The sequence below is a fragment of the Heloderma suspectum genome, chromosome 1 (assembly GCF_057233095.1).
Source record: "Heloderma suspectum isolate Gila_16-S chromosome 1, 16-S_ref, whole genome shotgun sequence".
In the NCBI taxonomy this organism is placed as follows: Eukaryota; Metazoa; Chordata; class Lepidosauria; order Squamata; family Helodermatidae; genus Heloderma; species Heloderma suspectum.
In genome coordinates, this window is record NC_139458.1 from 404988357 (window position 1) to 405016115 (window position 27759).

The 27759-nt window shown below is 41.5% G+C and overlaps 1 protein-coding gene across 1 annotated transcript in view; it reads left to right on the forward strand.

Annotated features, from left to right (window-relative positions):
• Positions 1 to 27759, forward strand: part of BICRAL (BICRA like chromatin remodeling complex associated protein) — a 37431-nt gene continuing 9672 nt past the window's right edge. The window contains exons 1-10 of the mRNA XM_084828912.1: positions 1 to 90; positions 10941 to 10989; positions 15923 to 15971; positions 16067 to 16135; positions 19530 to 21224; positions 22668 to 22758; positions 24229 to 24329; positions 25179 to 25240; positions 25373 to 25518; positions 25693 to 25787. Coding sequence (XP_084685038.1) covers positions 10946 to 10989; positions 15923 to 15971; positions 16067 to 16135; positions 19530 to 21224; positions 22668 to 22758; positions 24229 to 24329; positions 25179 to 25240; positions 25373 to 25518; positions 25693 to 25787 — 2352 coding nt within the window. The 5' untranslated portion in view covers positions 1 to 90; positions 10941 to 10945. The remainder of the gene's footprint in view (positions 91 to 10940; positions 10990 to 15922; positions 15972 to 16066; positions 16136 to 19529; positions 21225 to 22667; positions 22759 to 24228; positions 24330 to 25178; positions 25241 to 25372; positions 25519 to 25692; positions 25788 to 27759) is intronic.

Sequence of the window (27759 nt, forward strand, 5' to 3'; positions counted from 1 at the left end):
TCTCGCTCTCTCGCTCTCTCTCTTTACACTGCCAGCCCCTGATGTGATGGCGAAGAAACCCCGTTGACAAGGCACTGCTTTTTCATGACGGTGAGTTTCCCTTTGAGTGTATTATAATTTTGTGATAAAAATTTCAAGGAAAAAAAAAACACACAACCTCCTTCCTCCCTTCCTTCGGGGAGGGAAAAGAGAGAGAGAGGGGGGAAATCTATCTCCAGACAGACAGAAAAGAAAGAGGAGCAAATTAACAGCCAGGAGTTGCCAAAACCAGGATATTAGGTTTCAGCCCAGAGAGCTATTGGCTCTGGGGCTATGTATATAAATATATATCTAGAGAGAGAGGAGAGGGAAGAGAGGGGACACAGGGAGGAGGAGGAGGAGGAGGAAGAAGAAGAAGAAGAAGAGGGCGATTTTGCGCGGGTGGTGCTTGGTGGGCAAATGTTAATTCACATGGAAAGGGAATATTTATTTCATTTGCAGTCAGAGGCTGTGGTGGCGGCTGCTGAGGGCACTTCCAAAAATGTGCTTCTTAAAGGGGGAGAGACAGACGAGGAGGAAGAGAGAGAGAGGACAGATAAGGTTTCAGGTCTAGGCTGATAGCTGCAAGAGAGGGGGAGAGGATTGGGGTGGGTTTTTCCCCCCCTCTCTTGCTGATGCCATGCAAATTTAGGAGAGGAGGGAAAAAAAAAAACCCTCTTTTAATGACTCATTGATTGAGCCGGTTTAAAATTAGTTGTTGTTTTGTTTGGGCTCTTTTTTTTTTTGGCCGCCCCCTTGGTGGCCATCGAGAGAGGGAGAGAAAGAGGAGTGTGTATGTGTGAGTGGTGTGTGTGTCTGTGTGTGTGACCGAGTGTGTGTGTGTGTGTGTGTGTGGAGGAAGAGGGGGATCGAGAGTGTGTGTGAGGGAGAAAGAAAAATAATCTTTTCAAATCTCCTCCCTCTTTTTTTCCCCCCTCGTTTCTTTGCTTTTCTCTAAAGCTCTCTGGTCTGTGAAGCACTTTTTCTTCGTCCTCCTCAGGAAAATGGAGACACTTCGTCTTCTCTCTCCTGAGCGTGAGGCTGCCAAGGATTTTTCTTTCCTTTTGCATTCCTGCTTGGATTTGTTTTCTCCTGCCACCTCTTATCATCTCGTAATAATTTTCACTGCATTTCTAGCGTGGGCTGCGCTTTTTGACGGGGATTTTTTTAAAATTAGTTTTGTTTGTATGGGCTTTTTCTTTCGTTGTTTGTTCGGGTTTTTGTCTGCAGTTTCCTCCGATCTCTTGTCTGTGCGTCATTGTTACGAGGAATGGAAATGGTGATTATTTCGGTACATGTAATTTCTAGGTCGGTAGGATTAAAAAAAAAAAACTATTTTCAAGAGACTCGGCTGTAATTTCTATTTTAAAATTGAGAGAATAATAAATATTCTACATCTGTAACAACGCTTTCGTTTTTGCCTTTTGATGAATCTGTATCTATATCTGCCGTCGGATTAAGTCTTCCAACGACGTATTTTTTGTCAATTGATTTTCAGTTACGGTCCCGCTATATGCGGGGTGTGTGTGATTTATATAAAGAATTGTTCGAAAAGCTGTGAAGGGTTGGATCGTTTTGTGGTTGGATCGGGGGTTGTTTGGGTGTTTTTTTTTTTTTTAACCTTTTCCCCTCTTAAATCGAGACGGGGGTTTGTTCCGGGGGAGGGGGAGTAAATTTTGCTAACGTCAACCAGAATAATACATTTTTTTAATGGAAATACAAACAGGATACATTCGTGAGATATCGCCTATTACTGAACAAAGGCAGGGCAAATTGAAGCCGAGGCCTTTGCTTTTCTGGGACTGTTTATAAAAAAAAAATATTCTAATTAAGTTTGCATGATTTTGAATAACTTCAGAAGTATTTGTGCTTTTCTAAAGCTCAGTCAGGAAGGCTGATATTTTCTCACTCCGCGGTTGTTTTTTCGCGCGGGCTTTCCTCTGATGTACGTCTCGTATCTGAGGAGAAGAGAAGATGGCGCTGTCTGGCTGCCGGCCAGGATTTGTTGCGCAGTTTCTCTGTTCGCGCTCGTCCCCTGCAGCCGCCATTTTGAGAGATGCTTGACATTTTTTTTTTTTTTTTTGCTGGGGCGTCACCCTCCTTTATTTCTGGAGGTTTTGTTTCGTTTTTTCAAAACAGCCTCAAAAAATCTTGCCTTTCAAACAAAATAATTCCTCATTTCATCGCACATACTAAATCTTTGTTTCCTAAAGAGTTAACGCTTTCCTGACCGCGACCCTAGAATCCATTGTCTGGTGGACGAGTTTCGTGGAGGTTGAGTGAAGCCTCTTATTTTAATGGCTAGTCGTTATTTTAAAGTATTTAATCATAAGCGCGATTCTGTGTTCAATATAATGGGTAGTCCTTGCATTAAAAAAACTACTGCTCGAGTCTTCGTTTCTTTATACAAGTTCCCTAGTTATGGGGATAAATGATGACTTCCATTACATGAATGTTTCGTATTGTGGACTCTCTTGACTCATTTCCATCTCAGCTTCCCTGTCAGGTTGGTTTCACGTCGGGGGTGGGTGGGGGCTGAGGATAGAATGAATAAACCACATATTCAGAAACAAATGCTTATTGTGGAATCCTATTCTCAAGGTGTCTGACCGGATGTATGTGATTTATGACATAAAAAAATGGAGGAGCAGGACTCTTAATAGGACGGCCTTTCAAATTTCGTTTGTTACTGTAGGACCTGCAGTTCACATTTTTACACTGTACCAGTAAGGTCCTATTGCTAAAAAGTCAAAGGAGCAAAATATGTCTTGTTGAACACAATAGGCATTCCTGTTGCTAAAGTCTAATAGGGGAGGCAAATATGTTTGTGGAAAACCCCACAGGTGCTCTTGAATTTTGTCGTCTCACAGTGCTTCCCAAGTTTAGAAATGGTGGGACTTGGGTTTTGAGAACCTGGGAACACATTGGTTTTAAAGCATGCTATTTAGAATTGTGCTTTCCTCTAAGAACTCTTTGCGGGTGTTTAAATCACTTTTGATACAGTACCATTTTCACAGAAAAGAATAATTGGGCAAAATATGCCCATGGCATATTTTGCCCAATTAATTGCATTGATGTACCCCAGTATTTTCTTTTTAAAACAGATCTTTCTTCAATCTTCTAATTGTTTTTCAGTTTTAAGATATTTTTGAAATGTTCACTTTGATGAGGCAGAAAGTTATTTTCTAGTGAGATTTCCCCTCAGTTTCCCATCCTACTGTGGAAACATTTATGCCATTATATATATGTTTGTGTGTTTTTTACAAAAAGACTTGGACATTGTTTACTTTTGGCTTTTCTGATGTGAAGTAGATAAAATAATCAGGAAAAATCCGAAAGAAGGTTGCTTTACATCTAGCATTACAGTGTCTCAAGCCTATGTGTCTTTTGCATTGGCTTTTTGCAGTTTATGGGTAATCTGGACTCCAGTGCAGCCATCATTACATCTGGACAACTGTTTAGAAAGAGTTTTCCTCATACAACTGCACAGTAGTTTTTTTTTTAATGTTCCTGATGTATAATATTCCAGGATCAAGGAATATTATTTTCAGAACAATTCTGACAAGGAACGCTATTATTTACTTAATAGTATCTCAGTTTTCCTTCAAGGAATTGCTTACAGTGTTTGTATATTGGCAGAACTACATTTAAAATACTTAAGTGCACATCCCAGTGAATTAAATAAAACTGCTGACTTCATTCAGCTAATTCTTACAAGAGAAGAAGAAGCAGAAAATTAACCGGGAAGTGCTTTGAGTGGCGTCAGAGTACAAGCTGACTTTCAAACAACATGTAAGAAGTCAAAATAGTGTCATGTGAGGAAGACACTAAAAATCCTGAAATAGAAGGATTTTAGTGGGCAAATTCTGTTTTGTCAGGCTTGGTTTCCCGTAGTATCACATCTTTTCAAAAATTGAAATGCCATGCTTCTGAATGTGCTCATGATTATTTCCAAGGGCAGATCTCGCCCTATTCAAATCTGTCATATTCTGAAACAATCTGCCATTCTGAAATAATTTGAAATAGTTGAAGGCAGAAATGAGTTCTGTGAAAGGTCCTCAAGGGCAATAGGGTCATCCTAAAATACCAAATCAGCCTACACCTCAGGTCAGAATTGCACCCCCACACACACAGTACATAAAATGGTAGGGTTTCCAAAAAAATGAATTGCCACGTCATATACAAGAGCATAAGTGAAAAGAGGATATGAGAATTGGCGGGTTAACAGATCAGCCATTCTGAAAGATTTATTGGCAAAAACTCCCAAAACAGTTCTAGGAAATCTTTGCCAGTTTAATAACAAAACATGATTCTTTATACTTAATTATGTCTTGTGAGATGGTACAAATTTGCCATCCTTGGGAGTGCATCCTCCTGCTTTGTTCAAATATAGGTGTTATTTGCACCCTCCACCATATACATGGTGTGATTCATATAAATACAGATGAGAGATGATGCAGTCAATTCCGTAATTTTGGGGTTTTGCTTCATTCAGCCATTTTGATAAAATTGAAATAACTTCAAACATGAAACCAAAGTGTTTTGAAGTAAGCCATTTGACATTTTTTGAATGACGACACACAGCTTTGTTAGAATACTGCATAATGGGAAAAACCTATAAAATATATAAAATAAAAAATGTTATGAAATATAAAAATATTGGTTCAGGTAGGGATTTTAATTTCAGATTTATTCAGATCTCAGCATTAATGAACAGTTATTTTTTACTAAAGAACTCAAAATCTTGTTGAAGACCGGTTTATATTGACATACTGTAAATCATATCAGCTGGCTTGTACCAGTGGCCTCCCGCCCCCACAAGTAAACAAATTGTGTGAGAAATTTGAGATTCAAAGTAGTCCAAATTAAGGGCTTGTATCTACACTTCTGTTATGTAATGATTTACTGCATTTCCATTTCAAACAATTCTGTGGAAGTATGAACATTAGTTCCTCTTTGAGTTGGAACAGTGTGACCCAGGGCAACCTTTCACCTATTCTTTTACTGTGGTATGCAGACAAATGTAAGATTACAAGGATCTAAACAGTATTTTTTTGTATATATCATTCCAATACATGAGCACTGTGATAGTGGAGGAGATCTCATAAGGCATAAAAAAACCCCTGTTTCCACATCTTTTTCCTTGGCGTTCAAGCATGGGTGCATGCACAGGTACCACATCGGCGCAGTTGACTGATTGGGAGAGCTGAGCAGACAGCTTTCATATCCCTATCCGGCCTGCCCCTCCGCTTGGTCAAGGAATGTGAGCTCAGAGCTTGCGTTGCTTACCTGGACAAAAAGTGTGTGCGTGTTTGTGTGTGAGGGGAGGAACCAGATGGGGGTACTGGATGTACACACAGACTTTCATTCCCCATTATGGCCTGGTGTGCTGACTGTTTTTGACCCATGCGTGTGCACTGAGGAAGATGGGGGAAATTGGATCTTTGGGTACTTCTAGACAAGGCTTTTCTTGTGCAATCACACTGCCTCATTAATGGAATTTTATGGGGGGAGGGCAGACACCTTCAGTTTGTAGCCTTATCATGTTTTCCAACTGCTCCTTCTGTCTTAACAGAAAATATCTGCTAAGGAATCATGGAATAACTTTTGCTTATTATTTAGCATTAGGAAGCACCCAGTTATGCCCTATGGGAATTCTTCCATATCCAAGTGGAGATGGATGAGACCCAAAGCATTTTAGAATGTTTATTCATCCTCATAACACCACTGACTTGCCCAAGGCAACCTGGTCTCTCCAAATCTAATACACTCTCTATTGGCTTTTAATGTAATTTTGTCAATGCAATATAAATAGTATCAAATATAACCTCTTTATTTGAAATTGATCTGAAGAGTGGGGTTCTGAATTTTCTTTTGTTTCATAAAAAAAATTACTTTGTGCAATGGTATCCGTTACATGAACACATGACACATTATATAGAACTGTGGCCCGAGGAACGAGTCAGAGAGAGAATTGATCAAGCAAGACACCGCTAAAGGCAAGAAAAGAAAAGCTCATATAGGGCCGAAGGTCAGCAGAACTTTTATATTGGCAGGGATGCAGATGGGATGAGAAACGAGCAGCAAGGGATGCTGGCTGAAAGCCATACTGAAGAAGGCTGGAAGTCATACTGAAGAGTAAAAGCAAGGATGTGAGAAGACAATGAGGGCTGCAGCAATGGAGTTCAAGAAAGGGGTCAGGTGGGCGTGAGGAGGAACAACCTTCCTTTTGGCAAACTTCATAGAGAGTTGCGTGTTTTTTTTTTAATATAGTGGGATTGTCTTACATTTAAAATTTTCATGGCAGGAAAACATGAACAGCAAGACTGAGAAACACTACCACTGTTAAATTCCTACCAGTCATATAGCTTTTAAAGACATGGGAGCCCTTTCCGGACAAGGTGTCCATTGTCCCTATGCAATTGAGCAACTGGAGGAGCTGTGAATGTGTGGGCAGGAAAGTAAGGTTATACTTTTTTTTCCCTGGCTTTCTTCCTGGGCCTTTGAGAACAGCCTGACACAAAAAACATAAGCAGGTGAAATAGGACGGGGAAGTTTCATCTGCTTGTATTCATCTGCTTATATTCACGTGTGTGTGTGTGTGTGTGTGTGTGTGTGCGGTGCTACTGTTAAAAGCACCTGAATAGGGTCACAAAAATAAGGCGCCAATTTTACAGAAGACATCTTTGGAACCTGTAGGACTGTGAATCACAGCGCGAAGAGGTGTGGTGCCATGTCCAAACCTAAGTAGGCTTTTATACCTTCAAGAGCAGCGTTGAAACCATAGCTTTTCCTATAACTTTAGCACTATGGCAGGGGTGCACAAATGTTCTGGCCCCGAGGGCCACACCTAGTGTTGGTGGAAGCCCCCAGGGTCTGCACATGTGCACAAACACACATGTGCGCACACACAGACATATACACCCCCCCCACACACACACATACTTTAAGCTTGCCCCCATCCCAGTGTGATCCTCCTAGCACCTCCGCAGTGTCTCAGCAGTGTGGAAGTAAGAGATGCTAATCAGTTGCAGGGGGAGTGTATGGGGGCTGCACAACACACGTCTGGGTCCCTTGTGAGCTGAGGGTTGTGCATCCCTGAACTATGGTGAGAAAAGTCACGGGATAAATAATTGGTTCTGTGCTATTCCAAGTACATGGGTGCTTCCAGACTGAGGTCTCCTAGCACTACCAATCAAAAGACGTGCAGCTATTCCATCTTTATACATAAAGATGGAATACATGTACATTCTTGATAGTTTGGGTTTTGTTCTGTAGAGTCCCTATGTTCCTGGGCTTGTTCTGGTTAGATGCTGTAGCAGTCAGTTAATGTAGTTCTAATCTAAAACCCTCATGTGAAAAAAACACGAGGTTATCCAGCTATTTTCACCAGATGCGATTGAATAGTATGTGGGGTTATCGCACCTGTTTCTTGTCTTTTTAAACTTAATTTTGAGGCTTGGGTCTATAGAATTCAGTGCTGCAGTTTTTAAGTTCTCCTTTAGACCTCACCACTAGGAAATGCTGCTTCACCTGTAAAACTTTTTAACTGCTGCCACTAGTATAAACCCTCTCTATGTAAAAGAAGCTCAGCAGCCTGGTTCCTATGGTGTAGGCGTGGGATTGACACTACCACTAGAGACAAGTTTTCAAAATGAACAAAAAATAAAATATTCAATAACGGAAATTATTTACAAAGTTAATAAAATGTTACTCTTCAAATAACAGGTTGAGATTGCTTAAAGCTTCTTAAATATAGGTGCTTACCATTCTAAAACTGAGTATTTCCTGGCTAAATAAAATCTCAATAGCTCAGATTTCCCTAAGCTCCACCCCACAAACAGGAACAGGTTTAGGAATTTCCTTAAATTTCCTTACCAATAGGAACAGATGATGTACATCAGTATTTCTCTGCCTTCAGTTCTTCCTGCTTCTAGGATGAGTCAGATGTTTCAGGGACTATTTGCAGATGTTTCTCCTGGTCAGACATTAAACAGGAACCTAAAATATGTATATCTTGGTTTGCACATAAAATTATAATGTTTGGTACATTAAATGTAAAAGTATAGTTTATTCAGACAATAATTACAAATTTAGGGAGCAATTCTATGGGGATAGGCGGCTGCCTTCGAACTCAGGTGACCACCTATCCAATTCAGGACAGGAGAAGCATGGAGGGGATTGTTCCCTCTGCGCTTCTCCTGCCCTGCATTTGCAGCTAGACAGCCAATTTCAGCTGTCTAGCTGCAGGAAGGCAGAGCAGGGGAGGAGGCTGCCAGACAACACATAGGACGACACCAGCATTTCTGCCTTCCCCATCCTGGAACACCCCGTTTTGGCCGCTCTGCACTCCTCTTCCAAGTGTGGAGTGTGGGGCCATTCCGCGCAGCACGGAAGGGGGGAAAGGTCGGTTCTCCAGGAACCGACCTTGGAGTGCGGGCTGGCCCCTGACTAGCGGCCTTAGGATTGCTCCCTCCCTGAGCTTGCTTTTAAATGTTCTTAAATATAATGATAATTTTATGAGCAAACCAAGTTATACATAAAATAACCTTAGGAACGTAAAGGCTGCTTTATGTTCCTAAAGCAGCCCTCCCCAGCCTGGTGCGTTCCAGATGTTTTGGACTACAAAACCAGATGTTTTGGACTCCTGACCATTGGCCATGCTGCCTGAGGCTGATAGGAGCTGAAGTCCAAAATATCTGGAGGGCACCAGGTTGGAGAAGGCTGTTCTAAGGCAACAAAGTGACGTTAGATCTCTAAAGAGTGCTAAAAAAAAAGCATTGCTTATTTTTCAGGTTTTCCCAAAATTTCCGGGTTTTTTCCCAAAACCCTCCAGGGGAAAAACACCTTTTTCCCCCTATGGCCTCAAAATATCTGGAAATATTACATCTCTAGGACACACACCCCTTCTGTGAATGAGGCAGGGCAATTACACATAATAAAAGCCTTGTCTAGAAGCATCCTAGGAGGCTTTCAAGTTTAGCCTCAGAATCCTTATTGAGGTCCAATGAGAATCAAGAGATGAGTTTCATAAACTGATTTGAATTAACCAGCCTAATGTTCTGTGGAGAAAAATGAGGAAAACAAATCTGGGCAAGGCAAGGCCAAGCCTGGGTCTGTCTAGGGAGGCTCCTTCTACTATGTCTACATTTAGGGTCAAGTGACTCAGGTGACCACCAATAGTGTCAAGCTTGTGCTGTCATGGGCAGTCTACTGAATTATCCAGTTAACTGAAATAAATAGTACAAACTGTTCATTTTTACTTGTACAGCTGGCAACGCTGTCCTGCATGCCCGGTGTTGCACGGAAACTCTTTTGTATATATATATGTGAGGAAATTTAGAGTATTGTATATGACATGGATACAAGTGCAAAGTTGTAGTAAAAACAAGGTATGAAAAAGCTGAACAAATAGAAGGGGCTGCCAGAGATTCTCCATGCTTAGGGTGTCATTTGGTCTAGGAATGAACCTGTCCTCTGCAGGGCAATGGGACCAACATGTTGGACAAGGACATCACACTGTTCTTTGGCTACTTCCCTTTCTCTGTGTCATTTGCTCTGAAAAGCAGAAGTATCATGTTACTGAAGAATACTGGCAATGTGAAGAGGGACCCTGGACCAGTTTGGTCCAGGCCTCTCCTTGATATTTTCCTATTGGACTATAGCCTTTCCGGGCTATACTCCAGTGGGACATTTTAGTTTATTGTGGTAATGTATGAAAAGTGTAGTGATAGGTCAGGTAGCAAGTATGAGAATAACCCAGAGGCAGAGGTGAGCACATGCTTTGCATGCAAAGGTCCCAGGTTTGGTCGCAGGTGCCTTCAGTTAAAAATAATCAGGCAGCATATGATGTATGGGATGCTGGCTTGGAAGACTTAACCCCCCCCCCACACACACAATTTTTATTGATGGGCAGAATCTTCTACTCTTTGCCTCAGTCATGCCACTAGATTTCCAAAATCACAGATCACCATGCTCAGCATCGTTATAATCTTTTCACTGTGTTTAGCAATACCCTCCTATTTAAAAATGCCCACGCATATGCAAAACAGGTATATACAATGCCAACAGGTGTTATTTGAATTCTGTCTTCAAAACAGCATACAACAGTGTGTCCTATTATAAAAACATGCCATCGTTAGTGCATATAATTTGTGAGTTAGCTATCAATAGAGAGATTTTAATTAATTTCATATTCGAGCATTTTACTAATTAATCCAATGCAATGTGTTCAGTACTGAAAACTCTACTAAAATTATGGCTCATATATTTTATCTTTGGGGTAAAAAAAAGTGTTAGGAGCTGAAATAGCCCTTCTCTGGTGGTGTGAATCTACTCAGTCTGCTAAAGTATGACCTTTCTTAAATAAAATCCATGAAGAGCAACAGCTGGTGCAGCATACTCGTTGAGAACATGAACTATGAACAGTTCAAATCTTACCTCAACCATGAACTCCCTGGGTGGCCTTTGGCAAGCTGCTATCTCTTAACCACACTTTCCCATTAGTAATATGAGGCTAATAATATTGGCCTATCCTATAGGCCTTTCCTATCCTGGAAAGATTTTTGTGATGAGTATGTACATTTTTCTGAACACTTAATGCTGTATAAATATTGTAAAGATTTATGGCAGGCTATATTACTTAAGCCTGATCCTAAGCATGTTTACCTAGAAGTAAGTCCCAGTGAGTTGTAAAATACTTATTTCTTAATAAGTGTATTTAAACTTCAGTTTAAACAGTAAATAAAACGTTGCGCACTCGTCATAGTAAATTGACATGATAAATATATTCCTGGTACATAAACATTTCCATACAATTAGTTAATATACAAAAGCATTCTGTCCTTTTAATTGTTTCTTTTCTGGAAGGAAATATGAAATCTGATTTATGATCCAATATGAGTGCTTTGCTTTTTCCTTAGTTGTCATGGATGATGACGACGATGAGTCCTGTCTCTTTGATCTTATTGGGTAAGGTTTATTTTTTTTTAAGAAATGTGTGCAGAGCAATAATGCAAAATTCACTTTGCAAAGGAAATAGGATTGTATCCAGACTGGTGAAGGGCTCTGTCTCTTTGCAGAGAGAAGGAACCAGGATACAGTGCAGGCTCTCTTCTGGACAAAAGTGGAAGTGCAGTGATTTTTGCAATTCCCCCTGCAGCCCCCAGCACCACTTCCCATGCTGTTCTAGAGAAACCTGCAACCTTCAGGAGCAGCTTTTAGGGGGCATAGGAAGCTGCTGAGGAAAGAAGGAATGGGCTAAAACTGCTGTCCCAGCTCCTCCTTCCAGTGAGAGCAGAACTCTGCTGAGCACAAGTCTGGATCCAACCCTTTGTCTGTTTGTCTTTGTTAGAAAAGTAAGGCTGTAATCTAATGCATACTCACTTAGGAGTAAATCCCATTAAACTCAGTGGGACTTAATTCTGAGTAACTATGTTTGCTTAGGATATATGTTATGATATATGGGCAGTCGGCTAATGTAACACCAATACTGCACCAGTTGCCAGTGCATTTCCTAGCCCAGTTTAAAGTGCTGGCTTTAATCTTTAAAGCCTTGAATGATTTGGGCCCCTATTTACTTGAAGGACCACCTTTATCTGTACCAGCCTGCCTGCATTCTGAGATCATCAACAGAAGCCCTTTTTACTTACCCACCGCTAAGGGAAGCTAGGTTGATGAGTACAAGGGAGGGGGCCTTTTTGGTAGGGGCCGCACACCTCTGGAATGAGCTTCATCTGGGGTTTGTGAGGCCTTTTCTTTGCAGGTCTTCAGGAAAGCTCTGAAGAATCACCCCTTTTTGCTGACCTTTAAAATTTCTTTTTGGGCTGCTGATTTTATGTATAAACATTGTTATTATTGAATTTTATTGTTCTGTATTTTTTTTTTAATCTTGTATGCCACATTGGGAGGGCTCCACCCTTAAAGGTAGCCCCCCCCGGTAAATAAAATTAAATGAAAAGTTTGAAAGTTATGTAGGAGCTCTATTGTAAATGGAATGAAGTTCTTATCACTTATTTATTTGTATTTATTTATTTATTCACACATTTACAAGCCACCTTTTTCCCATGAAAATTGCCCAAGTGGCATACAAGATATTTATAATTTACAATATATAAATCATAATGAAAACGTAATAATAACAAATATTGCCTAAAAAGATAATAGGTTGTATTACCCCAAAAGATAATAGCCGGGTTTGCATAACACAGTAAGCCACCGTGGGCTAATTCACCCGTGGGGGCTTTGTGCCGTATGCTGGCTGCCATTTTGCATATGTAAACTGGGGCAGAAGCATGCCATGGCTTGTCATGTGAACCAGGCGAGGGTGGATTGTTGGTGTGGTTAACAAACCACCTACAACCCATGGGCTGCTTTAGGGCTGTTTTGTGGGTGGTTTGTTAACTGCACCAACAACCCACCCTTGCTGGGTTCACACGACACAACAAGCCTCAGTGTGCTCCCGTTGCAGCTTGCATATGCAAAATGGCAGCCAGCACACGTCACGGAGCCCATGCGTTAACCCATGGCGGCTTGTCTTAATGTGTGAACAGGCCCAATGAGTTGTATCCTGTCATGTGAGCAGAAGTTCTCTGCTTGCACAAGTGGACTTCTGCTCATGCTAGGGTTGGATCCAACCCAATATAAACATTATTACATCAAAATTTGCTAAAACACTTGATGAATAGAAACATTTTAACTTGATAGAGAAAGGCAGACAATGAGGTAGGTGGCTGGGCAGACTTACTTGGAGAGGCCATTCCATAGAGATAGAATAGGCACCGCTATTGGAAAGACTCTTAGCACAGTCTTGTATATCTTGCGTGGTTCACTTTCTTATTTACTAGAATCCCCATGGTCCATTGATATGATTCAAATTTACAAAACAAGAGTGCAAGATGAAAGTCTGCAAGTTCCCCAAACCAGTCTGTTACATTCCCCTCCCTCTCAGCTTTTCAAGAGTACCTCTTTGTCTTTGCTGGCAAATGAGATGACAGGACGGAGAGAAAGACATTATTACACATTTTAATAATTTGTATTATCAATTATAATACACCATATGCCACATGAAATAAATGGCAAGAAGAAAGAGATATAAAGCAGCTACAGTCAGGGCCAGAAATATTGGAACAAGGATAACTGTTTTGGCAGTTGGCCTCTGTACACCACCACATTGAAGTTGAAAGGAAACACACCCAGATGGGAGCGAAGTCAGGACTGTCAGCTGTAATTCAAGGGGTATGACAAAAGTGGGGCACCAGCCATTCAGGAAGCACAGCCAGTGGCATACACACACACCCATCGTTGGTGGCCCCTAAGTGATGGAACGAATGGCTGACAAGCAGCCGCATGGCCAGGTGTGGCCTGTTTCCTGGGCACCCCATGATCAATCAAGCAGATGAAAGGCCTGGAGGTGGTTCTGAGTGCTACATTTGCATTTGGTAGCTGTTCACTGGAACTCCCAACATGAGATCCAAAGAGGTGTCTGTCAGGGTGGACACTGAGCCCATAGAATCCCAGAGTAGTTCTGATTCTGAGGAAGAGCAGTCGCTCCTGGGAGAGGAGCACGCTCCTCTTTCCCAGGGCCAACAGCTGACGGAGATTCCTCCCACGAGCATTCCTAGCTTAGATAGCAGTCCAGGGAGTGACAGAGCGCGGGAAGCAGACTTGATGGACGCGCTACGCCGACGCAGAGAGCAGCGCCAAATGGCGGGCGCAGAAAGGAGGCGTAGTGCCCGGTTGGCGCGCAAACAACGGCTGCGCCCAGGGGATCCAAGAGAAAAGGGGAGGGACTCTCCCTAGTCCTTAAGTTCAGGGGTCTGCCAGTAATTCCCTTTCAAACGGGGACCAACTGTTCCAACTTAGGGCATAGGTACTCTGCTGCTCAGATCTAGTTGCTACCGGTAGAGTTGTTAAGTTGTAAAAGAAGAATAAAGCTTTGAAAGGAATCCCTTTGTCTGTGTCTGGACTTGGCTATTGGATTAGACTGAGAGAGGCCTCCAAGGAGCCCTTGACAGTGTCCATGCGAGTGAAGGAGGCCATCATTAGGCTGAGGAAACAAAATAAACCCATCAGAGAGAGAGCAAAAACACTGGGAGTGGCCAATACAACAGTTTGGAACATCCCCCCAAAGAAGGAATTAACTGGCAAGCTTAGCAACAGCAAAAGGCCTGGAAGACCACGGAAGACAACTAAAGTGGATGACCGCAGAATTCTGCTCATGGTGAAGAGGAACCCTTTCACAATATCTAGCCAGGCCAAGAACGCTCTTGAGGAGGTAGGCATGTAATTGTCAACATGTACAGTCAAGAGACAGCTTTATGAAGGTAAATACAGAGGCTTCACAACAAGGTGCAAACCACATGTAACGCTCAATAACAGAAAGGCCAGATTAGCCTTTGCCAGCAAACACCTAAAAAAGCCTGCCCAGTTCTCGAATAAGATCCTTTGGACTGATGAAGCCAAGATGACCTTGTACCAGAATGATGGGAAGCGAAAAGTATGGCGAAGGAAAGGAACAGCTCATGATCCAAAGTATACCACATCATCTGTCAAATGTGGTGGAGGCAGTGTTATGGCATGGGCATGTATGGCTGCCAATGGAACGGGGTCACTGGTGTTTATTGATGACCTGACTGCTGATAAAAGCAGCAGGATGAATTCTGAAGTGTATAGGGCTATACTTTCTGTTCCGATTCAGCCGAATGCTGCCAAACTGATAGGACGCCGCTTCATATTGCAGATGGATCATGACCCAAAACATACAGCAAAAGCTACCCAAGAGTTTCTCAAGGCAAAGAAGTGGGATGTTCTTCAATGGCCAAGCCAGTCACCTGATCTCAACCCAATAGAGCATGCTTCTCACTCACTGAAGACAAGACTGAAGGCAGAAAGACCCACAAACAAGCAGCAGCTGAAGGCAGCTGCAGGAAAGGCCTGGCAAAGCATCTCGAGGGAAGAAACTCAGTATTTGGCCATGTCCATAGGTTCCAGACTTCAGGCAGTCATTGAGTGCAAAGGATTTTCATCCAGGTGTTAAAGGCGATCCTTAAGTTTGAAATGATGTTGGTTTGTTCCATTACTTATGAGCTACCAACGATGGGTGTGTGTGTATGCCACTGGCTGTGCTTCCTGAATGGTTAGTGCCCCACTTTTGTCAAACCCCTTGAATTACAGCTGACAGTCCTGACTTCGCTCCCATTTGGGTGTGTTTCCTTTCAACTTCAGTGTGGTGGTGTACAGAGGCCAACTGCCAAAACAGTTATCCTTGTTCAAATATTTCTGGCACTGACTGTATGTCGCATACACTGATATCTGTCCCAAAATGCCCTTTGTTGAGGAGACTATATGAGAAAATGTCCTGATGCTGAACAAGAGCATTAAGCAATATAGAGATTTGCATTTTCCCACATTACATGTGTAAAAGTATGTGCTTTCTCATCTTTATTGACTCCGATGTTAGCATCAGTACCCATTGTGATGGTAAGGGGAAGTCTACTACAGGTCTCCTGCCAAAGGTTAAAAAAACTTTGGAGCTGGTCCTGCAGACAGTGATGCTTGGAATAGATATAGCTCTGATTATAATAAGATGGGAGCTCTTTTAAAAGCATAATATGACAATTAAATTCACGATAGATAGATAGATAGATAGATAGATAGATAGATAGATAGATATAAATGTACACTATTCATATGGTTTGCTGAAAACAACCCATGTTTTCTGTTTCTGATTGCATACTCTAAATTAAGTAGTTGAGGAATACAGTCTCAGCTCTCAGGTGATACAGTTCAGAGGGACTCTTCCTGTTTGTGTCAAATGATATTTTAACAACTTTTAAAGTTAGAATATTTTAACAAATGCAAACTTGACTGGCCCATCTCACTTTTCTTGTTTGTATTTTTTAAGAGATGCGCAGGCACTGAATTATTTCCTACATGGAGCAGGCAGTAAATCTGTAAGTCACATTCTGATATGTTAAATATAAATCTAATGTTAGTAATTGTACTATTCTTAGTTTAATGTTATTTTTCTATGTTTGTACTGCAACAGAACAACGAAGACTTGACTAATGCAGGATATTCTGCAGCCAACTCAAATTCTATTTTCGCCAATACCAGTGTAAGTATACAGGGGAAAAAGTGTAATTTTATTGTAGGTTTTCAGTTCTGTCTTGGTCTGCTGATGCTGTATATAATTGAATGGAGTAGAAGCAGGATTTTTAGGTTCCAGTTCTGGTGTACCTGTATATATACCATTGAGTTTTAAACATCGATTTTCAGTCAGCTAGTCTTCTTAACCTTTTTCCGTTTGATTCAGCCTCATCTGCACACTTGGAGGGCAAAACATGGAATACTCCAGGGCCACAAACAAGCCCTGGAGACCACCAGGGAACCAAATGTACACACTATACTACCATTGTACACATGCATTCACAACAGACCACTGACACTGTACACCAGGCTCTGCAGTGGCAACAGGAGGCTGTCCTCCCCACCCCAGCCTATTTTGTCTGGTGGGGGAAGCATCTAGCTGGAGCAAGACTGCAATGGCAGAATATTTTGTGGGGGTGGGGTGGAGGGCAGGTGAGTTCTGTTTCCAAAGCTCCTGCTAGGTCCCCTATACTTACCAGACCAGGGCTATGGAACTGGAATGGAAGAGGAAGTGGGCTAGAAGGATGCGCTTAGGACCCATGGATCTATGACAGCCAGTGGAAGCTAGTAGTTCCAGTTTTGGTGGGGCTGTGAATCCATTGTGGGTTTCAGTCAGAACCAGCCAGCACTCTAAGAACTATCCAAGGTGCTGAATCTATTTTGGGGATTATGTTCAGCACCTGGGATAGCTCCTTTAGAGTGAATCCAGAATGGATCTACAGCCCCATTGAAATTGTAGCCACCAGCCCGCACTGATGACAGCTGGTTCCCTAGTTCTAGTGTAGGCAAAGCACTTTGCTCTTTCTTACACTCAACCAGTGTTGCAGCCTTAATGTAAGTACAGTTCCAGGGCTTTAGTGACTCTCTACACTCTGGGCACTTGCTTTAGCTAGTCTAGTATAGAATCCAGTGTGCTGGTACACAATTATGTTAGCTAGACCATAGTATAAGGATGGGATAGTGCCTAATGGCATGATAAGAATTTGCAATTAAATGGAAGATTAAATAACAAAATTTACATTTTATTGCACACATATTATATGCATAATATCTGAGCAAATATATCTTTTGAATTAATATAATGTTTTACTGCCATCTCATTTCCAGATAATGTTAATAGTTCACCATTACTATCCTTCATTTTTTAAAAATCTCCCAATTTTTACCTTTTTGCATTTTACACTAGAAGCAAAATGGAAGCAAGAGAGTGACTGTGGTTGCCATCCTATACACGAAGGGTGGGAAACATGTGACCCTCCAGATGTTGTTGGATTATAACTCCTATTATCCCTGACCATTGGACATGCTGCAAGGGCTGATGGGAGTTGCTGTCCAACAACATGTAGAAGGCCCCACTATACACATTTACCTGGCAATAAGTTTCGTTGAATTCCATGGGATGTAATCCTGGGTAGACATATATAGGATTGCTCTGTAAATTTCCTCTCACATTGTTGAATTGATAAACATTTATACAAAAATAGCAAAGGTTCTACCTTAAGTTTATGTTTGCTTTAAAATACATACTGGAGTAGCCAGAAGACCGTGTGAAACAAAAGAATTTTGCCAGTTTCCTAAAAGAGAACAATAGGCCTGGAAATCTTGCAGAGGGAATACCAGAGTACAAACACCATGACAAGAAAAAGCTCTGCTCTGTGTAGCCTTCTGTCTGGCTTCTGATGAAGATGAAACCCAGAGCAGGGCTTCAGAACATGACCTAAGAAACTGGGGGCATGCAGTTCTTTCAGAATAGGAAGTTCTCTAAAATACCCCACATCAGACCGTGTAAGACTTTACAGTTTAGAAAAGAGATGTTTTTGTTTGGTAAGGACTAGAGACTTCCATGCTAGAGGATCTGTTAATATTTGCACATTCTTAGGAATGTAGCAGAACTGTCAGTTGAAAAGGGCCCCATTTGAAACAGCAGACTGGATCCCTTCCAGCCAGCAGATCTAGTCATGGGACTAGATCAGTTACTCCATTTGAGATCCAGAGCTAACAGCACCAGCTTTTTCTGAATGTATTCCAAGAAAAAGCTGGCCTCTTGCTTTACCCATTTCTTAATATGTGCCATTGTCTTTCGCCTTCATTTTTTAGTTCAGTTCTCCTCCTTGTCTCTGATTAGTTGTCTTCATTTCCCCACTTATTTCTCTCTCTCCACATATCACTATTCTCTTTCATTTGCCATTGTTCTCGTATCTGGGTTTGTATGTCACAGAATAACCTCTGATTGGGGCGATCAGAGGTTGCATATTCAAAATGGCTGTGGCACACAGCCCACGATTTGCCACTGTTATGTGCGAATTGGGTCAACGATAGCAGACTCTGGCCATTGTTTTTCCACTGTAAAGGTACTTAACTCTTCTGTCCACTACTTTCACCTGCAGTTTCCCTTCCTGCCTCCCAGCTGGGGTTCCAAATCTCTCTTTCCATCACAAACATGGATCTGGAACCCCAGCTGGAGAAAAGTTGTTCTCCTCTTGCCTACCACTTTTCTGTTCAAATATTCCTTTTATGTCACTTTGCAGGAGGGAAGCAGCAGCCTAGGTCTACTAACATGAGTTGTAGGTGGAATATGTTGTTTTGTCCTAAGCCTGGTTACTGGACACAGGAACTGTGGGAACTAAGATTCAGTGTTTGGTAGGCCTGAGTTGTGGAAACTGTATTTCAAAGTGGGTGATAGAGAAGAGAAGGCATGAATGAAGGGCACCCAACTCCTATTGGCTATTGTGGTGGTCTTGCATAGAGCAAGAACTGAGTGCCTCTCAGCAATGCCACAGGATATTCCTTCATGGGTCCTGTATTAGGAGAGTAAAGGTCTACAAAGACATAGACACAATAATATGCAGACAATATCCCACAGTAAAATCGCAGTTGGAAACCTTCTGCCTTTTATGTTATTGCAGACAAGAAAGGAGGAGAATGCAGAGCCCTTGCCCTTGTACACTGAGCTTTTGCCACCAGTTTGTGCCTTAGCCACTACTAGCATCTTGTTGCTTTCCATTGTTAGCGGGGTGATTGAAAAGCCGCCATTGGATTTGGCTTCACTGATGCTTGTCTGTTGGGCTCTGGGCTTCCAGCCTACTGTAACTAACCTTGCATAGGGCTTCTGTTGAGATGGTATGGGAATATGCCACGAGTGCTGCTTGAAAATCTTGATCAAAAAGTGCCAGCACTCTTGCACAGGGCTGCATAGCAGTCATGTTTATTATTCTAATGGTAAAGTTGGCTGTGTTAGTACCAGTATTCTTGAGGCATGTTTTGAACAAGGGACAAAAAACTCCTTAATGAGCAGCAGTCTAAATACAATACAATTTTATACAAATTGAAGTGATTTGTATTGTATGTTTTTTCCCTTTCAGAGCTCTGATCCTAAGTCATCAATCAAAGGTGTGGGTGGTCAGCTTGGTGAGGGGCCCAGTGATGGACTACAATTGCCAAGTAGCCTTCAGTTTCTTGACGATGAACTTGAATCTTCTCCATTGCCTGATCTCAGTGAAGATCAGCCTTTTGATATCCTTCAGAAATCTTTGCAGGAAGCTAATATCACTGAACAGACTTTGGCAGAAGAAGCATATCTGGATGCCAACATAGGCTCCAATCAACAGTTTGCACAAGCTCAGCTTCATCCTTCCTCATCAGCATCTTTTACTCAGGCTTCTAATGTTTCTAATTACTCAGGTCAGACGCTGCAACCTGTAGGAGTTACTCAAGTGGTACAGCAACCAGTTGGAGCATCGTTCGCAAGCAATACAGTTGGTGTGCAACATGGCTTTATGCAACATGTGGGGATCAGTGTTCCCAGCCAGCATTTGTCAAACAGCAGTCAGATTGGTGGTTCTGGACAGATACAGTTAATTGGTTCATTTAGTAATCAACCTTCTATGATGACCATCAATAATCTTGAAGGATCTCATATTATTTTGAAGGGAGGTGGACAGCAAGCACCTGCAAATATGAGTGGTGGACTCTTGGTTCATAGACAAACTCCTAATGGTAACTCATTGTTTGGCAACTCAAATTCAAGCCCAGTAGCACAACCTGTAACTGTTCCATTTAATAGTACAAATTTTCAAACATCTTTGCCCGTTCATAACATAATTATTCAGAGGGGTCTTGCTCCAAATTCTAACAAAGTTCCCATCAATATTCAACCAAAGCCTATTCCGATGGGCCAGCAAACCACTTACAATGTGAATAGCTTGGGAATACAGCAGCATCATGTGCAACAAGGGATTCCTTTTGCTTCATCAAACTCACCTCAAAATTCAGTAGTTGGTCCACATATGTCTGTCAATATTGTTAGCCAACAAAATACAAGAAAATCAGTTACTTCACAAGCAGTAAGTAATGCCGGTGGTAGTATTGTTATCCATTCTCCTATGGGACAGCCTCATGCACCTCAGAACCAATTTCTTATACCCACAAGTCTGTCAGTAAATCCTAATTCAGTTCACCATGTCCAGACTATAAATGGACAGCTTCTTCAGAATCAGCCTTCACAGCTTGTTTCTGGCCAAGTATCCACTGAGCATGTTATGCTGAATAGGAACTCCACAAGCATGCTTAGAACGAATCAGTCATATTCAGGACAGATGCTGAATAATCAAAATGCTGTGCAGTTAGTTTCTGGTCAGACATTTGCAGCTCCTGGAAGCCAAGTTATAGTAAACCATGGGACTTCTCAAATTGTTAGTGGCCAGGTTCCATTACAACAGGCATCTTCTGCTGTGTTGCATTTATCCCCTAGCCAAGGAAACATTTCCCAAGGTAGAACAGGCTTTACCACAATGTCTCCTGGACAATCAACAGGTTCAAATATGTCATCAAGCAACCGGTTTACTGTTGTGAGTTCTTCTGCCACAGTACATCCCAACATTGGTCCATCAGCCCAGTCTGTTGCTTCAGGTGGAAATTATGCTGGAGATCAACTTACACAGCAAAATAGAATGCAATTATCAGTCAGTGTATCACATCGTCTTCCAGTTTCTTCTTCCAAGGCTGTCAGCACCTTTAGTCACACATCAGTAACCCAACCACAGTTTTCCTTTGGCCAGGTATGGACTGATGCAAGCTCAAAATCTTTATCAATGTAATTTTAAGAAAATTAAAAATCTTTTTATGATGCTTGGTTGGGTGTTATCATGCAGCCTACCCTTACAGCTTCTAAACTATAGTTTAGTATGACATCTGAATTGTAGCTGATGCCATTTATTGGCATGTTGAGGCTGTGTAAGACATTTATGAAGAAAAATGAAAGATGAGAGCAAGCAATGGTTTAGGAAGCTGCCTTATTTCAATTAACTGTTGTTAACATCAACCACAGTTTAAGGTTCAGAGATAACACTAAACTGCTGTTTATCTAAAATGGAAGCAGAAACTTCTCTTTTCACAACCACACTGGGGGAGGAGAGGAAAGGGTAGAGCATGTGATTGCAAGGCTCACTGCATCTTGTTCTCATCATGCTGAACATACTAAATGTTTGAATCGTTGTAGACGGTGACTGAATGTCATTGACTGTAATTTGCATGATGAGGCGGTATAAGACATTTATCCAAAAAAAGGAAAGATGAGAAGTAGGGCTTTGAAGTTACCTAGAGTATTCTCAAGTGAGAGAAGAATTACTCTGTTTAATGTATGTTTGTACTAGTTTCCTGTTATATCTGGACTAGGAATGGACTACAAAGCAGGATATGAAACTACAATCTGTTCCTGGTTTCATATCCTGGTATGTGGTCAAAGATTAAACCAAAGGCATAATGTTTGCTTTTGATTTAATAAACTGAGATTTTATGCCTGAACTGGCCCAGACACTAAGATGTAGGTATCAGCTTAGATCGTTAGGCTTGTTGGCCTGCATATGTATACGTTCTATAGACCAGCTGTAGCATGTCCTCCACAGTCTTCAACACCAATGATTTGCCTACTCAGATCAGGCTCCACACATACCTACCACAGAAAACATGCAATGCAGAAGGAAATTTCCATTTCCATGAGGCCCTAGGCCAGGTGGAGAACAGAATCTCTGCATGTTCTTTCTGTAGCCAAACCACCATGTAGTAGAAAGTATGTGATCATTTCTTTTCCAGTGCAGAAACCTTAGAAAGGAAAGAAGTGCAACAAATAAGCTCATAGTTATTTTTCATAGTGAGAATCTGACAGCCTGCCCCTATGCATGTTTATTCAAAAGTGAGCCTTAACTGTATTCAACGGGTTATTTCCAAGCAAGTGTGCATAGTAATGTGTTACCAGTTTCATTAAAATCTTACACATACGATCTGATAGTGTTGCTAAAAAGGGGCATGGTCTTTGTATGCACACCTATCAGATAAATAAATTCAAATTCTCTGTTTGCAAGGGCTTATTTTATAAGTAGTGCAAGATAATAAAATCGAACCTACAAATAATGTTTATATGCTACTTTTTGTATTTTGGATGTGAGATGTTGGTTTTTAACCATTAATTACATGTGTGGTATTTCTGTGTGGAATCTTTACAGGCTCAAAAAAAGGTTACGAACCTGGCGTCTTCAGTTCCATCATCAAAGTCACAGGATAGCCTGAGACAGCCTCAGCTAACAAGTCTTCTAGGTAATACATTGCCAGGTCAGATAAAGTCTTTTTTAAAATAGCTTTCCCCAACTTCTCAGGTATGAAATTGGTTTCTCTTAAAGTCCAAAAAAGGCTTGGGGCTAATGTGGTCTTAAATATTATTTGATGAGATTGAGCTCATAGGCTGATGTTAAGATAAGGCTGTGCTGTTAAGAGGTACCCATAGTTATAAGGTTAGATATACGCATAGAGATAAAGTTAGTATAAGGGTAGTAGAAAGTGGACATTGTAAAAAAGCACTTTATAAATTGCTAAATTTCTAAATTGCAAATTGATTCCCACATGACTTCCAAAGGATATGATAAGCTTTAAAGAGTACCAACGATCTGTTGAAAGATATGAAAAGGAAAGGTTATTTGTATCTGTTGCAAAGAGAAGATGCATGAGCTCTGGAACTGTTTTCTGAAGTTTGTTCTACAGTAATTTCTCAGAAATATATGCATGCAATTTCTCTCCTAACAATCCAGAATCATAAGCCGTCGTAAGCAACAAGCCAGATATCAGAGTTCAGACATAATGGCAAACAAACCACAGACAGAGATTTCCTGGTTTGTTTAGCCACTTGAGTTGGCAAGAGGAACCAACTGGGAGTGATTGAGCAGTGTGCGCCAGCACACTTGCTCATTTGCGGCAAGCCAGAACTCTCAGCAATTCTGCCTTACTGTGACGTCTGAACTGGGCCAATGTATAGATACATGATTTTATAACCTGCCTTCCCAGTTCAGCAAGACACACTGTGCATATAGGCTTCCACGGATGTATGTCTAACTGGTTGGAGAACTCTGTGTGCAACTAGGGGGCTGCATGTATGCTTCCCATCCCCTTTCTAGCAGCTGGGCTGTGTGCACAGATCCCCCTTTAAAAAGCTAAACTCCCAGCTATTGGCTTTGGGGTGGAGGGGCAGGAGAGTTACACTCGGTTTATTGATTAGGTTTTCCTTAAGAAATGAACATGTTTAACTTATTCTTACGGAAAATCCTTCTGAATAAGTTGTCTGATTTAGTCAAGTGGCTGAAGCATGGGGAGGGGGCAAGACTGAACCTGTGATTTATTCACTAGGATGTATGTCATATACATCGTGAAGGTGGGAATAAACTTGGTTCATCCTCTGTTTTTAATGTTATGTCTGAATGCAACTTAGGCATGCTCAGATATGGGCTTATAGATTGCTTCGGCTATTGGGCGGTATAGAAATGAAATACATACATACATACATACATTTCACAGGCTCATAAAATATTTTTAGAAACATGCTATTAGTTTATAAATATTTGTGTATTGTATAGCATGCAGCAGTTATCTAAAAGCATTCCTAGTTACATATGTATGTCTAGATGCAAAACATTTTTAAATCACAGACTGACATGTTTAGGCAGAAGATTCTAAATAACGCTTAAGTATTTGTTTTGACAAATTTTGTTAAAGAGTCATCATAATGCATGTTTATAGGACAAGATACTGGGAGCAAAATCACACAACAGTCTATAGGAACAGCACTGCCACACCAGGAAAAAACAGTAGGATCATCTCTTGCCCAACCGAATGTGCAGGTAGGGAACATTTTTTCCTTTGATTTTTTCCCCTTAAATTTTTGTGAAAATGTACAAGTCCAACAGTGTATCAATCACTTCCTGTTCATACTGTTCTCTAGATTGAAAATAATAATCTTTCCACAGAGTAATTTGTGAGGAAGTCTGTGATGGTATATTTGAAAATCTCTTTCACTTCTAAATATTACATGAAACTAAACTTAATTAGATAATATATATAAAAGTGTTTTCTGTTTCTTGGTGAACCTCTGTTTCCAACAGAATTCATCAATTCAACCTCATTATTTTTATGCAGATTGTATGTGCTTGTTCATTGGAGTAATATTATTGCAACACTAATTAACATTGTGATTTGTGACGTAGTTTTAGCATACCTGTTGCTACTTACCACCTTAGCTCTATACCAGGAGTGCAGAACCTCTTTCAGCCTGAGGGTGAATTCCATTTCATAGAAGCTCTTTGGGGCTGCTTTCCAGTGGGGAGCAAAAGCAAAAGGGATGCCTCCCCCCGCCCCATATACCAGTATATATTAGCTTAAAGCTCTTGCTGCCAGTAATTAAGCTTTGGTAGAAGCATTTTAGCCTTTTGGAATGGAGAATAAACTGCACAAAAGCCAAGAAACCATCAAATAATTGGACAAAGTGGTTGGGGGTAAAGAGGTCAGGGGAAAGGGGCATGGACCTCTGGGGACCCTCGGAGGGACAGATTTGGCCCCCAGGCCTAAGGTTTATAGTTTGTTTGTATTTGTGCCACCTATAAAAGGTACCTTCAGGAGACTTTTGAAAACAGTTTATTTGTTTTTATAAAATAACATTATGCTAGCGTAATAGAGATGTGTTTTGGACCTAGGTGGATGGCCATACAATAGGACAAAAGAGGCCTGCTGCGAAACAGCTAACTAAAGGAGCCTTGTAAGTTGTTTCCTTTTATTCATATTTCTGCTTTAGACATTTTTCTTCTCTCTGTGACCCTTGAGTTTTCTCAAGATGTTGCACACATATGGTTCTATTGTAAACAACTAACAATAGTAATCTTCCCATTAGTATTCTACAGCAGTTACAGAAGGACCAGGCACATGCTGTGACTCCTGATAAAAGTCAGTTCATATCTTTAAATGATGCAGTCCAGAGACTCCTCTCTTATCATGTGTGCCAGGGATCACTGCCAACAGAAGAGGATTTAAGGAAAGGTAATGTTTTGCTTTCCAGATTGTTGCAAAAAAGCTGTGCTTGTGGGCTTTTATAGAAATTAAACAAATTAAATGTTATGTATGGTACTAGATAAAATGCAAGAAAAAGAAATTATAGAGCAGTCTTTAAATTATTAAGTATTACTGTCTAAATGTATTTTTATGCCTTTTCAGTGGATAATGAATTTGAATCTGTAGCCACACAACTTCTGAAAAGAACACAGGCTATGTTAAATAAATACAGATGTCTGCTCATGGAAGATGCAATGGTAAGACTAATAAAAAAAGCTGTATCTGTGTATCCTTGGGCCAAACTAGATGTGATGTTTGTCACATGCTTAGTCTTGATGTGCAAGATTTTTCTTTAACAAACAGCTGGTGTGGGGCAGGCTGAACTGGATGGGGACTATAGCATGGGGGATGGTTACACTTTCAGCTCATTACAAATAGCAGGTGTCCCCCATGCTTCATTCCAGTAGGGATTGCGGTGGGAGCAAAAGATCCGCCCCCTTCCCGACACTGGCTAGAAAAACCTTGCATGCCAGGGCTAACCATGTAACAAATGTCATGTCTTGTTTGGGCTGTTGTGCATCTGTGTGTGTGTGTTCATACTTGTGCATCCTAGCCCACGCTGGTTAATTTTTACATGATTTGTTCTAATACAGTAGCTTGTGTAGCTTTCATCTAACTCCGTGGCCCATGTCTCCCATTGTGTGCTCTGCTCCTGAATATTTTAGCAGTAAAAATAGATGTTCACAAAAGAGGTTGAAAACCTTTATTGGGCTTTGGGGACATTTCTCTTCACCAACAGACCTGGGCAGGACTGTTTCCCCTCTGGTGAACTCCCTTCTCCACCAAAGTTCTTCATGAATATCAAAGAATTTGAGGGTGGGATCTGAAAGTGTGGGGATGTCTGCCTCCCTTCATGAGGCATGCCTGCTCAGAAGCAGTCTCCTGGCATTTCATAGGCAACTACATGGGAACAGCAAGGTCCAAGTAGGGATGTATGAATTGTGCACCTTCTGTGCCGCTTGACTTCCGCAATTTGCGGCCAGTGCTCTGTTCTACTGTTCACAAGCCCCCGGAATTCTCCTCTTTTTTTTCTGCTCCAAAAATTATGAAGATAAATCCATACCGACAACCGTAATTCTGGTGCCCAGCCATCTCTGTGAGTCTGCATAACTTCGGTAAGAATTGCTATTTTTCATAAATATGTAGGGGTTTTTTTTTCCATTGAAATCCTCCGTCTCCATTTACTTTCAGTCAAAACACTTCCTCTTTCTAGGAGCTTCCCAAAAGAAGGCTGTCTTAGGTGTGCCTGAGTGGTAAACCAGTTGTTTAAAGCAATGCTGTTTTAAAGAAAGAAAAAAACTTTTAAAATGACCATGCTGGTCCTGGAGCCTTCTTTTGGGAAGCCCCTAGGAAGAGGAAGTGTTTTGGCTGAAAGTAGACAGAGATGGAGGATTTCACGCAAATAGCATTGCCCTTATTTATGCCGTAGTCTACGTAAATCTTTACGTAGACTACAGGGACCAAATAAGGAACGCGAATGGCGGCTCCCTATGGGGGCTGCCATTTGCGTACGTGCTTTTTTTTTTTCCAGAGTCACCCGTGATAGGCTACGTGACGATTAACGTAGCCTATCACGGCTGACTTTGCAGATCTAGCCGTGATAGGCTACGTTAATCATTACGTAGCCTGTCACAGGGGCGTTTTTTTTTTCTTTTGAAGTTCACGGCCGGGGAGACGGGGCACTTCTCCCCGGCCTGAATTTCGGCCGGGCGAGGCGGGAAGCCTCCCCCCCTGGCCTGAACTTCGGGGGGAGCAGCGAAGCGCCTCCCCCCCACCGCGAAGCAAGCTGCGAGACCAGGTAAGCGACTTTCGTGCATCCCTAGCGCTCAGCTTTCCTTATAGTCCAGCTCTCACAGCCATACGTTACTACTGGGAAAACCATAGCTTTGATTAGACGGACCTTTGTCGGCAAGGTGATGTCTCTGCTTCTTACTATGCTGTCTAGGTTTGCCATAGCTTTCCTCCCAAGGAGCAAGCGTCTTTTAATTTCATGGCTACAGTCACCATCTGCGGTGATCTTGGAGCCCAATAAAATCTGTCACTGCTTCCATTTCTTCCCCTTCCATGTGCTAGGAAGTGATGGGGCCAGATGCCATGATCTTCGTTTTTTTAATGTTGAGTTTCAAACCAGCTTTTGCACTCTCCTCTTTCAACCTCAACAAGAGGCTC